We start from the raw sequence: 12384 nt of genomic DNA, 5'->3' as shown, positions 1-12384 counted from the left end.
GCGCCTGGGACAGCGACAAGGAACTCTTCAAATACCAGCGAGCAGCGTGACCTGTGACTGTTCAGTTTCTTTACAGAGAAGCTGAACCTGCCCCTGTTTCTTTACCCAGTTACTGTTGACTCTCCTCTTCGGTTACATACCCCGTTCACCCCGTTACCCCCACTTCCAGCACACGTGTAAAAATAAAATACATGTCCCATTATTACTTAACAAAGGTTTCTTTATTCATGACTTTTCGTGAAAGGGTTGAAACTGGGACGCAGACTGTGCTGGGTAGGGTGTGCGGTGATGTAAAGACCGCCTCTAAACTCAAGGAATGACAGGCTCCTGCTCCTAGAGCGGTCCGCAGTGCCGGAATGCTTCTTTCAACGGAGCCTGCCATCCCTCTTTATGTAATTCTGTGTGCGGGCGGATATGTGACCTTGTGGTGGAGGAGGACGGATACAGATTCCTCAGCTGCGTGACTCAGCGGTCCAGGACAAGGACCGCTGTATAAGATCTGTAACCGCCCTCCCCCGCTGCAAAGTCACATCTCCCCCGCCCACACAGATCCTGGAAACCACCTCCCATACCGACCAGGGTGCCTACTGACTGCACCGTGTGTGTGACCCGCTGCTGATCCTGCCCCCGTGTCTGTACCCTGGGAAAGGTGACTGTCCTATGCAATTAACCACCCCCTTCCCCACGCCCCCCATTCAAACACAGTCTTCTTTGAAAAAACATAACGGAAACAGTAATTAACAGCAAAGCATTTTTATTAATTAAGTAGACAGTTAGGGGATGGGACTAGGATTGGGACTACTGTGAGTCTGGAAGTGAAGGACTTCGGCAAATGTAGGGTATGAGAGCTTTTGGGTACTTGAGCACTGTGCTGTGGTGCAGTGACAGTATTCACGTCCCCGGCCGCCCCTCCTCCTGATTATTTTCGGTGAGGGGGGTATGGGACTTTGTGGCGGGGGAGTGCGGTTGCAGATACACTGCAGGGTGTCTCTGTCCTCCTGCGGTCCTGCAGAACATCCACAAGGCGCCTGAGCATGTCCGTTTGCTCCCTCACTAGTCCAAGCAGCGTTTCAGTCGCCTGCTTGTCTTCCTCACGCCACCTCTCCTCCCGTTCGCTGTGTGAGCGCTGGCACAGAGAGACGGTCTCCCTCCACTGGCTCTGCTGGTCCGCCTCTGCTAGGTAGCAGCCCATACGTTCCTCGAACATCTTGTCCCTTGTCTTTTTCTTTCGCCGCCTAATCTTTGCCAGCCTCTGTGAGGGGGATGCTGTGGCAGGTCTGGAGACAGTGGAAGCTGTGAGATGGGAAACAGGGAGTGAATTCCTTGCAAAGATACATTTTTGCGAACAATTAACTGAATCTAGGCTGTCTCTGTGAATTCTGGGTTGAGACCCCTGTGCCTGCTGGGGCACAAATCATTTTCGCGGTGGATTCTGGGTAAATGTCGCCAGTCATAACTTCCTCCGGGAAAGCAACGGCAGACAATCATTTCAAGCCCGTTTTCCCAGAATTGCCCTGGCATACGCCATAGCGTGGCAACCATGGACACTGTTTTGCCTTTTGTGTATGTCACCGTATGTGTACTAGATGCCGCTGACAGAGGCGGGCCAGCAGCGCTACACAGCAGCATGCTTTTGCTTTTGCATGACAGCAGAGATGGTTACCAGCCATATTGTACCATCTACCATACCATAAATTGGTAATAAGATGGTAATAAGACGGGCATGGTTACCTGTCCTTTTGCACTGCACCATTTGGTGCTGTCATAAGTGCCCCTGGCCGAGCAGCCAGGGGCGCAAAAGCAAAAATTGGGAATGACTCCCTGAGTCAATCCCTCCTTTTTGGTATCTAAAAATAGAATCAGTCCTGCCTAGATTATGGGCAAGTGTACTAGAGAACCACTGTATCATAGAACCAGAGAGCACAGCTGCTCTGTGTCCGATCCTGCATAAATTTGGAGCTGTATGCTATTCACAGGGGGTGCTCCTGCAACAACACCACCTGTTCATTCCGGCCTTCCCACAGCCTTCCTGGGCTACCATACCATTGTCCCACCACTTGTGTGATGAAGTAATAAAGAATGCAGGAATAAGACACAGTGACTTGTTTGTGAGAAATGAGTGGAAGGAAGCCTCCAGCTGCAATGATAGTCCAGGCAGGACATTAATTACTGTGGATGAAGGAGCCCATCATCCCTCTGCTAGTCCAGGGGCAATTCAATCTTTTCTTTACACAGGAAGGGTGGGGGCTGATGGAGCTCAGCCCCCTGTTGCAATGATGAGGACGGTTACCAGCCATACTGCACCATCTACCATGAAAAATTAGGGCCAGGCGCCCTTGATCGACCTCACAGATGCTAGTACGCATGGTTACCAGTCCTTTTGCACTGCCCCATGTGCCAATAGGCTGATGATGAGGACGGATACCAGTCTTTTTGTACCATCAGCCATCCATAGCGTGGGGGGAGCAAGGATGTTGGTGTTGAGTGCTGCACCATCACGTCTATCTGCAGCATTCAGTAAAGATAGGGTGACATGTAAAAGAGTCAACAGAGGATTGTTTTCACTTCTGGTGGTGGGTGGGGTGTGTGCGCAAATTGCCGAACTATGCCCTGACCCACCGCAGACACTGTGTTTGACCCTAGAAGCATTTGGAGCTCATCCAAGAATGCAAATACTTTTCGGAGACAGCAGGAACTGTGGGATACCTTGCGTCCTCATTCCCCCCTCCCTCCATGAGCGTCCATTATATTCTTTGGCTTTCCGTTACGCTCGTCACGCAGCTGCGTGCTGAGTCTGTGCTATGCCGTCTGTCCGTAGATTTTTTAAAAATACTTTGGACCAGGCGTAAAATTACAGTAATTACCCTAATTAGATGCAGGAGTCTCCGAGCGAGATCACCCTGAGGACGGTCACTGAAGGAGATAGAGAACGCATGCTGCGTGAAAGCTAGCACGAACCAGGGCCCGATGCAGCCGTGCTCGGGGAGGCAGTGCTCCCTGAGTACCTCATGAAAGCCTTGCGCGGAAAACTGTGCTACCACGGAGCACCCAATAAGGCAGCTCTCCCCAGGAACCTCCTGCTGATGCTTTTCGATTAACGCAAGGAGAGCTTCGTGGAGATCTCCAAGGATGATTTCTGTTCTATCCCCATATATAGAGAGCCCTCCTTTTCACACAGTTAAGATTCCTGTTATATTAAGAATAAAAGTTAACATGGTTAAAGCACTTACCGACTGCTTCTTCCCCTGATTCAGGATCCGGGTTCATGGCCGGGGAGGGTTGGTAGGGGATCTCCGTGACGGTGATGAATAGATCCTGGCTGTCGGGGAAACCAGCGTTGTAAGCGCTCTCGCCTGCCTCGTCCTCCACAAACCCTTCCTCATCTTCCCCGTCCGCGAACATCGCCGAGGAACTGTCCGTCGACACTGTCCCATCGTCAGAGTCTACGGTCACTGGTGGGGCAGTGGTGGCAGGCTCCGTAGCGTCCGTTTGCCGCTTTGATTTTTTGGTAGCCTTGTCTGGGGTCCTTGATTTTCACGCGGCGCTGCGTTGCATCCCGCCTGTATCCTCTGTCTCTCATGGCTTTGGAGACCTTCTCGTAGGTCTTTGCATTCCGTGTTTTGGAGCGCAGCTCCGAAAGCACAGACTCCTCGCCCCACACACCGATCAGATCGAAGAGTTCCCAGTCAGTCTATGCTGGGTCCCTCTTTCTATTCACAGATAACATGAACTCCTCTGCTGGAGAGCTCTGCATCGTTGCAGGTGCTGCGGAGCTCGCCCCGATGCCCAGCCAGGACGTCAGATTCAAAGTGCCCAGACAGGAAAATGAATTCAAATTTTCCGGGTCATTTCCTGTGTGGCTGGTCAGAGAATCCAAGCTCCGACTGCTGCCCAGAGCGTCAACAGAGTGGTGCACTGTGGGATAGCTCCCGGAGCTACTAAGTTCAATTTGCATCCACACCTAGCCTAATTCGAGCTAGCCATGTCGAATTTAGCGTTACTCCACCTGTCGGGGTGGAGTACCGAATTCGAACTAAAGAGCCCTCTAGTTCGAATTAAATGGCTTCCTGGTGTGGACGGTTGAGCGGTTAGTTCGAATTAACGCTGCTAAATTCGAATTAAAGTCCTAGTGTAGACCAGGCCTGAGAATGGTTTATCAGAACATACTCATTGTGTGAAAAATGTGTGATGTGAACATCGACAAAAATAGAAGCCCATTATACAAAGGTCACAGATTTCCTGTATTTGTAATGCAGAATTAGTCAAAGTATAGCACATAGAGCTCTATAGTGGTGGTCTAATGAGACTACAGATCCCATTGTATTCCATCTTGATCAGGATATGCTGCTTTACAGCATGATACGGAGTTTGCACATTGGGACCTGTTGTTTCTAGTATGTGTTTGATATAAAAGATAAAGATGGCTGCAATCCATTCATAACATGCAAATTAAAGGTAGGTTTCGAATGAAGCCTTTAGTGGGTAAAGTCTGGACACTGCTGTAATAAAATGCCCTGCAGCTCAATTTTTTTCCTTTAATCCAGGTTTATAATGTAATTGTGCCTTTCTTTGTATTTGCTTATATCTGTAACTGTCTCCCTTTTGCCAACTTACTGTATTGTTTGTAGTATTAAATTACACAATTTAAAAGCCCCTTCTTTCAGAGTCAGCTATAATCAAATACAATTGGCACCTTTTGCCTAAAAGCATCAAGATTTTTATGTCCGTATGATGATGATTGCAAACAGATACTGGAGGTATGCTGATCTCCGCACTTTCACACTTTTTTGAGGGGGAAGGTGGTTAATTCAAGTTCGCAAGATTATTAGTGAGTCAATTAGTGACCCTGGAGGAGAGAAGGATTTTTTTAGTACAAAAATAATCTTGCAAGCCAATCAGTTCCCCTCCCCCCAGCCTTTTCAGTTGGCCTAAAGAAAAAATTGATTTGTGGCTAGAGGAAAATTAAACATTACAGCATTATTTAAAACTCCAGACTCTTTTTGTCCGTGTTAGCATTTCTGTCTGTAATTTAATTAAATACCATTTTTAAAGTTTTTAGATTTAGCCACAAAATTCTTGGATCTTTGCTGAGTAGAGAAGGAAGGGAAAGATTACGTAGCAGAGTATCGCACCTTCAGTGATGGTTCCATGGAGTGATAAACTTGGTCTATTTATATGTTTTCCTTTAAAATATTCATGGAAATGTAATGCTTGAGAAATGTGCCAAATTAGCAGTCTCCAGGACTTAAGTACTTTCTTTATCCATACAACAGTTACAGTACAGGCTGAAGTACTGCAAACTTCCTCTCTCACCCTTTCTGGAAGGACTATGTCTATGATTGAGAGGGAAGTTGGGCCTTCACACTGATCATTGGCTTCTCTGTTGAGACTGCCAACAAAGCTGAGAGAGAGAGACGAGGTAGATGAAGTAATATTTTTTATTGGGCCAACTTGAAAGTTGCTTCAATAAAAGATTTTATCTCACCTACCTTGACTTTCTTATATCCTGGAACCAGCATGGCTGCAACGCTGCAAACAACAAAGCTAAGATGGGCTGTGGTTTTGGGGCTGTAATTAAGTATCAGGATCACAGAACTGAAACTGAAAACCGTCAAGGTATTTCAGATAGTCCATTTAACAGCCATCAGATTAGCAGCTATTAACTATTTGAGCAGAGTTTAAAAGCTCATGATTTTTAAGTTTTATCAAGCATAATGTGATTTTCTTAATCATAGGGATCTGCTGGTTAGTCAGATTTGGAACTGCTGGATTTTTCCATGTTTTCCAAGTCTCAGAAATGGGCAAGAAGTTCCTCCCCATTCACCTCCTGTGCAGTCTGCCTGCCTGTGCTCTCTGCAGGTGAACTCAGTGAACTTTATTGACATTGCCCCCCTGTCTCCTGTGGCCATGCTCAGAGGCCGAGGTTTCCTCAGTAGCTCTTTGAGGGATCTTTTCCTCTGGTTTTTTTTCCATCTTCTGCCTCTGTTGCAGGTTGGTCTCCATCTGGCAGGGAGAGGGTGTTTGGGGAACACTTTGAGGAAACCCATATGAGTCAAAAGGCTCCTTTTCTTGCATCCATCACCTTGCCTCCCCCAAGCACTTTCTGCAGTTTTGTTTGGGGGGTTTATAACCAATAGATACCTGAATTAATTTTCCCCCAGCATAGTTCCTGCGCTGTCTCAGTTCCTTCTTCAGTAGCATGTCTCAGGTCAGCAGGGGAACAAATATGTGCCATGTAGGACCCCCGGCAAGCTGCCACAGTGGCCAGTTCCTGGTGCCCACAGTGTTTCAGCGAGAGCCTTAGCTCCCAGTACCTTTTCTCTGCCTTATTCCCTCAGCCAGTCAACATCAGCTGAGAGGTCTCTCTGGCTTTACCAGAGCATCATTGAACTTAACTCTCTTCAGTGTGCCCACAGCCATCTCCCTGTAAATCCACAGGAAGTATTGGAATTGAAGTTAAGCAGCCCTGATATCTATGGAATATATGAAGAGCTAGTGGCAGAGATGGTACTGTATCTTAGATCAGAAGAGCTGAAGTCCCCATTTTGAAATTAGTTTTGCATTCAGCTAAGTTTAGGATGTACAGGTCCAGAACTGCACAAAGACTTCTGGATATTTTTTTTCATCAGAGAAACTAGAGTCAATAATGCTGAGAATTTAAGAAAATCACTCCAGTGTAAGTGAATTCGTTTTGAGTTTGGTGCATCATGAATTGGGTAGAATTGCTGTTCTCTGTATCTTTCTGATGCTTTTACATTAGAGGTAGAAGTCACTTTAATTAAGTTGCCTTTAGTTTTAATCAGGCATTTATTTCAATAAATGAATCAGCAAGGATACAGAAGGGGACTCTGAATCCCATCATTCAGCTATGGTCTTTCTTTCATTGTTGCTAGGGAAAAACAAATACATATTTGTACAGCAAACTCATTTTATTTTGCTTATAGGTTGGATGGAAATGCAGATAGAAATTTAAAAAAATACATTTACTGTAGTTAGCTTATATCATGCTAAGCATATTTGGACCACAGGCAGGCAAAGAGAAGAGGCGAAGTTTGAATGTTCTTCTGTATTAAATAAATCCTGGCATCCCAGTTTCGTTGGATAGAATGTGAACTAAAATTTCAGTGGCATAGAGTTTAAGGCCAGACAGGACCTCCAGATCATCTAATCTGACCTCCTGTATATCACAGGCTACTAAACACCACCAGCACACACACAGTAAACTCAGCAACCAAAATTAGAACAAAGTATTACAGCCCTCTGGAGACTATTGTGTGCCACAGGCAAAGTGGGAGGGACTGAGATGTACCAATGCCCGAAGACCCTGCACTGCAGGCATTGATTTCATGAGCTGTATCCAGATGATCCTAGCAAGTGATCTATGCCCCATGTTGTGCAAAGGAAGGTGGGAAAACCCCAAGATACATGCCAATCTGACATGGGGGGAAATTCCTTCTGGATCACGAATATTGCGATCATGATCAGTTAGATTCCAAGCACATGAGCAAGACACACCAGCCAAGCATCTGAGACAGAGAATACTCAGTGCCACCTCAGAGCACCAGGCCACCCTGTCCAGTGTCCCAGGGCACAGTGGCCATCTCTAAAGCTTCAGAGAAAGAAGACCAAAAAAAAAAATTCAGAACGCCTCATGGGTTCCCTTCCTGAACCCTACAGTTGATGGGCTGAAGCCCTGAAGAATGAGATTTTAGGAACATAATACATGAACCAGAAGGAAGCTCCAGGGCCAGCCCAGCCCTCTACCACTGTAGGCAAATCCGTCATACAATACCTTATAAATTTATCAAGCTCTGTTTTAAGATTAAGTAAATTGTTTCCTTGGAGTTTGCTTATGTCTATAGACCTGTATATCTATTGTTCACCATGCAAACAATTAACATATAAGCTGAACTGTCATTCTCTACGTCTTTTGGTGAGAAAGACAAGGTGGATGGGGTAATATCTTTTATTGGACCAACTTCTCTTGGTGAGAGAAGAGACACTTTCAGCCTTACAGAGCGATTGTTTAGATCTGGTAAGACAGGCAGTTACCAAATAAAAACTGTATGTTCCAGCCTCTCACTTGTAAAATTCAGGCATGCTGTAAGCTCAGTGTGTTTTAAATTTTTTTACAAAGGAATGTTTGAATTAATTTTAAATTATTTCTTGTCATTTTAAACATTATTTGATTAGATTCAAAGTGATACTTTTTTTCAGTTCTACCTTCGGATTCCGTTGTTTTGTTCGCTTCATTTAAACTATGCTGCAACAAGTGACACCATTTTTTTTTTCCTCACAGCAAATTAAATTTGCAGCCGAGTCACTGAAGGAGGAAACACATGGAGAAAAGAAGATGAATTGAGCATTAGCACGTGAACATGCTTTTAAAGTATTTAAAATCTTACTGTATTTGCACTCTACAATGTATTACTCAATAGATAGTATCTATTATCTGTACTTGGTCATCAACACTGATTGCTTTACACAATGAAAAATTGTTTCCCCTTTTCCTCTTCATTTCATATGGAATATTCAACAGTTGTCTAGAGAGACAGAATACAGAGCATCACTCCAGTTTATGCTAGATCTGATTGAAATATAACCAGCTGGACATTATATCAAAATTATATGAAACAGATTTTTAAGAGTAGGTATCCTGATGCTAAATGTAGTCTTGATCTGCAGCTTTTCAAGAGAAGGTGTGCCTGGTATATTAGTATACTTAATTCTTAGTGTGTCATTCCTTATGCTTGTTAACCATTTTTGTCCTTGTAGTAGAATAGTTAATCATTTCCAAAGGCATATCTTTTTTTCAAACACAGCTTACTATACACTGTTCACAGCATTTACTAGGAAATTAATCTACATTTTGTTTATTATATAGTGTGATGTTTGATTTTTTTCCATAGGACCAATCACAAAGCTAGTTATTTGGAAATGTATACTATAAAATGAGATTACAACATGTTCATTTTATAAAGAATCTCAATTAAATTATTTTCAGACGCTGGTAAGAAAGCATTTGGCATGAAACAGGCATTACTGATTAGTAGTTTATGAAGATGAACGATTGTGTATTCTTTTCATTTATCATTAACTCTGATTACCATTTGGTGGTTCTTCAGAACAATAGTCCTGTATTAATGGATCTTTTTGTTAACTGAAATGATAGTAACAGAGCTATTAAAATGAACACTCCATAGTTGTATGTCTGATACTTTCACACATGTACTGAGATATTTGACTCTTTCTTGCATATCATGAAAATGTAATTCTCCTAATTTTAAATGGTTTTCTGACGGTAATAAGATCAAAATCTATACTTCTAGGTCATGTGGCCTCAAGTCAATTTGTTTTCTATTGATATACAACTTTCATCTCTGTCAGAGCCAACTTCCCTGGATGTGAAATACTTTTATGTTAGCTACGCAATCCTATTTGGGTAGGTCTGATGAAGATAATTGCACTGACTTGGATGTATTTTAAAATTCTACCACAAGATAGCCTGTCACCTGAATACTTCATTACACAGCAAACTTTTACATTTGTAAGTGACACATACTTGTGACAAAGGTTACTCATCACAGAATAACACAATTAAGCTAACATAGAGCCTTCTGTGTGTGGTTTAAAGTTTTGATTTTTGGATCTGTAAAGTGCTCAATGACCTGAGATTACTCTTCTCTCCCTCTGTTTTACTGGCACAGCTGTGATAAGTGGAAGCTGGGGCTCCCTTGGCATATAAGAGAGGGAACTGCTGGCAGGGTGTTCTCCATGAAGACCCTTCAACTATGGAATTTATTCCCCACTTTGGACTAAAATAGCCCAGATCTATTAAGGTTTTTGGTATGTGCAAAGCCAAGCTCTTTGAACGGACATTTAGGGGAGAGTTGAAGATCTAAGGGATAGATCTCTTTTGTGAATGTTAGTAATGCATAATTTTGTTTTGGAATATGTTCCTGTGAGTGGTGGTTTGTTGGCGATTTGTTTTTGATTTAAGGAGAGATATGATAAAGGTCTATAGAATCATGAGTGGTGTGGAGAAAGTGAATAACCCTTTCACATAACACAAGAACCTGGGGTCACCCTATGAAATTAATAGTCAGCAGGTTTAAAACCAGCAAAGGAAACAACACACAGTCAACCTGTGGAACTCATTGCCAGAGTATGTTGTGAAGGCCAAAAGTATAATTGGATTCACAAAAGAATTACATAAGTTCAATGAGGCTAGATCTATCAATGGCTACTAGTCAAGATGGTCAGAGTGCAACCATATCTCTGTGTGTCCTAAAGCCTCTGGCTGCCAGATGCTGGGACTGGATGATGGGATGGATCACTTGATAATTCCCCCATTTTGTTCATTCCTTTTAAAAAATCTGGCACATTGGCCGTTCTCGGAAGACAGGATACTGGGTTAGATGAACCATTGGTCTGACCCAGTATGGCCATTCTTGTGTTCTTATTTATATTACCTTGGTTGCATAGGGATAGCATTTTTCATTGATGGCAAGGGTGCCTAGAGTGTGGCATAGGCATTTTTATGGTAGTTAAATGCATGTAGAGGGAAAAGATATATAGTAAATACCATCAGAAACATGCAATCTACAGCCTGTGTTACCAAGAAACTAACCAGATGGAGATTAAGCTCCTCTGTTGCTATTAGAGAAAGGGAGAAGAGGAACGATGAAACTGAGTTTGAGGCTCTGACGTGAAACATTAATGCACTTTTTTCAAATAGCTTCTAAGTTGGAATTGGGTGAAGTACTGAGTGTCTTGTGAAATTACGGCAACAATAAAATTAGTGTCTTGATCAAAGACTGGTGTACTCTATGGCACACAATGGAACCAAACTCTGTAGCAAGAACCCTTAAATTCCATTACAGTGGTTAACTACTACTTTGAGAAAATACAGACATGTATTCCACTTAGGTGTGTGTGTGCCCAGCATGCTGGAGCTGGAGACTTTTGCCTAGCAGTATCCATAGAGGGGCGGCACTCATGCCTCATGGTTGTGGCCCCTTCCCTGGCCCTGAACCCCTTCTGTTCCTTTTCACCACCCATGGCTGGAGTCAGAGTTCTGTGTGGTTGTAGTCTCACAACCTTGCATTTAGTCTCAGCCTAGTTCATTGTATATAATTAGTTAGTGTGTGTTAGTAGTCAGTAGATAGTGTTCCTGAATGATGTCCTCATCGGGATTTAAACATTGTCCTTTGTGTGAAGGAGCGATACTGAAGAGTGATCCCCCTCACATGGTGCTTGCTCTCTCTTGGTGAGGCCCACCTCAAAGAGTATTGTTCAATCTGTAAATCATTCAAGAAGTGGACTTAGGTGATGTGGAACTTTCACCTCAAACAGCACCTGCTTGAACAGGCCACATGGCCTGATCTGGTACTGAGGCCCTCCTTGGGCCAAAGATTACCCTCGGGATCAGAGAGCGCTGTCACTTTTTGTTCCGGGACAGGCACCTCTCCAAAGAGGCGAAGGAAGAGGTCTCATAAGTCCAATCAGGACTATTCCAGGGCGCAGGGCGACTCCTCTTCCTCCCCCAGGAAAAGAGTGGGCTGGACTGGGACTGGTTCTGGTACATGGGACGGCATGTGTACCTCTGACCCTTCCATGGTACTGAGTAGGAAGGGCAGAAACCCCGTGCTGTTGACTCTACTTCTGGTTTCCAGGCATCCGCTGAGTCTAGCTGAGCCAGCGCTAGGCATAAGAAGACTAAGCAATTGCTTAAGGTCCCAAGCAGGTCAAAGGGGGTCCCCTATTAATTATTAGTATGTGTTAAGGTGCAAAAATGTTCCTGCTTAGGGCCCTCAATGGGCTAGCATCAGCACTAGAGTCCAGTACTGACAAGGGCGATGCCAATACTGACTGTGTCCACTGTGTCAACATACCATGCTGCAGCAGACCTGTTCTGCTTTTCTTTTCCATCCTCGCTGCTGGTCCAGGACTTTCCAAGGCTTGTGCCTTCTGCAGTCCCTCGAGTGGAGGATGCCACTGAATCTTCGTGCCCCTAAGCATTGCACCCAGATGCTTCCCTCCTTGTGGTGGGGAAGGAGCTAGTACCAGAATCAGTATGGGGGACCTCAGCACCAGGACCCTCTTTGGCCCTGCTGTATTCAACACCGCAGATGCTCCCATGGCAGCTTTCACTGCCCTCAATGTTGATGCACTTGGATGCTCCAGTACAACTGTTTGCACCGGAACCGACACTGCCTGCAGCACTGACATGCTTGGTACTGATGGTACCACCTTCACTGGGGGCAATGGATGAATTGGGTCACCTATTGGCTCCCTAGGGCATTGCTCCACCCATGTCTCTGAGATCCTGGGGCTTTTCTGAGTCAGGGTTGTCATCTTCCCACTCGATATCATCTGGTGAGC

General features: G+C 44.5%; 1 protein-coding gene across 3 annotated transcripts in view; it reads left to right on the top strand.

The window, feature by feature from the left end:
• Positions 1 to 9202, top strand: part of ANO10 (anoctamin 10) — a 257183-nt gene extending 247981 nt beyond the window's left edge. For all 3 annotated transcript variants that reach the window (XM_045006445.1, XM_045006448.1, XM_045006447.1), the window contains one exon: positions 8300 to 9202. In XM_045006445.1, coding sequence (XP_044862380.1) covers positions 8300 to 8327 — 28 coding nt within the window. In that variant the 3' untranslated portion in view covers positions 8328 to 9202. The remainder of the gene's footprint in view (positions 1 to 8299) is intronic.
• The last annotated feature ends 3182 nt before the right edge of the window (positions 9203 to 12384 follow it).

This window comes from Mauremys mutica, chromosome 2, assembly GCF_020497125.1.
Source record: "Mauremys mutica isolate MM-2020 ecotype Southern chromosome 2, ASM2049712v1, whole genome shotgun sequence".
Classification (NCBI taxonomy): Eukaryota; Metazoa; Chordata; order Testudines; family Geoemydidae; genus Mauremys; species Mauremys mutica.
The sequence above is the reverse complement of the archived record's forward strand: the minus strand, read 5'-3'. Positions and strand labels throughout refer to the sequence as shown.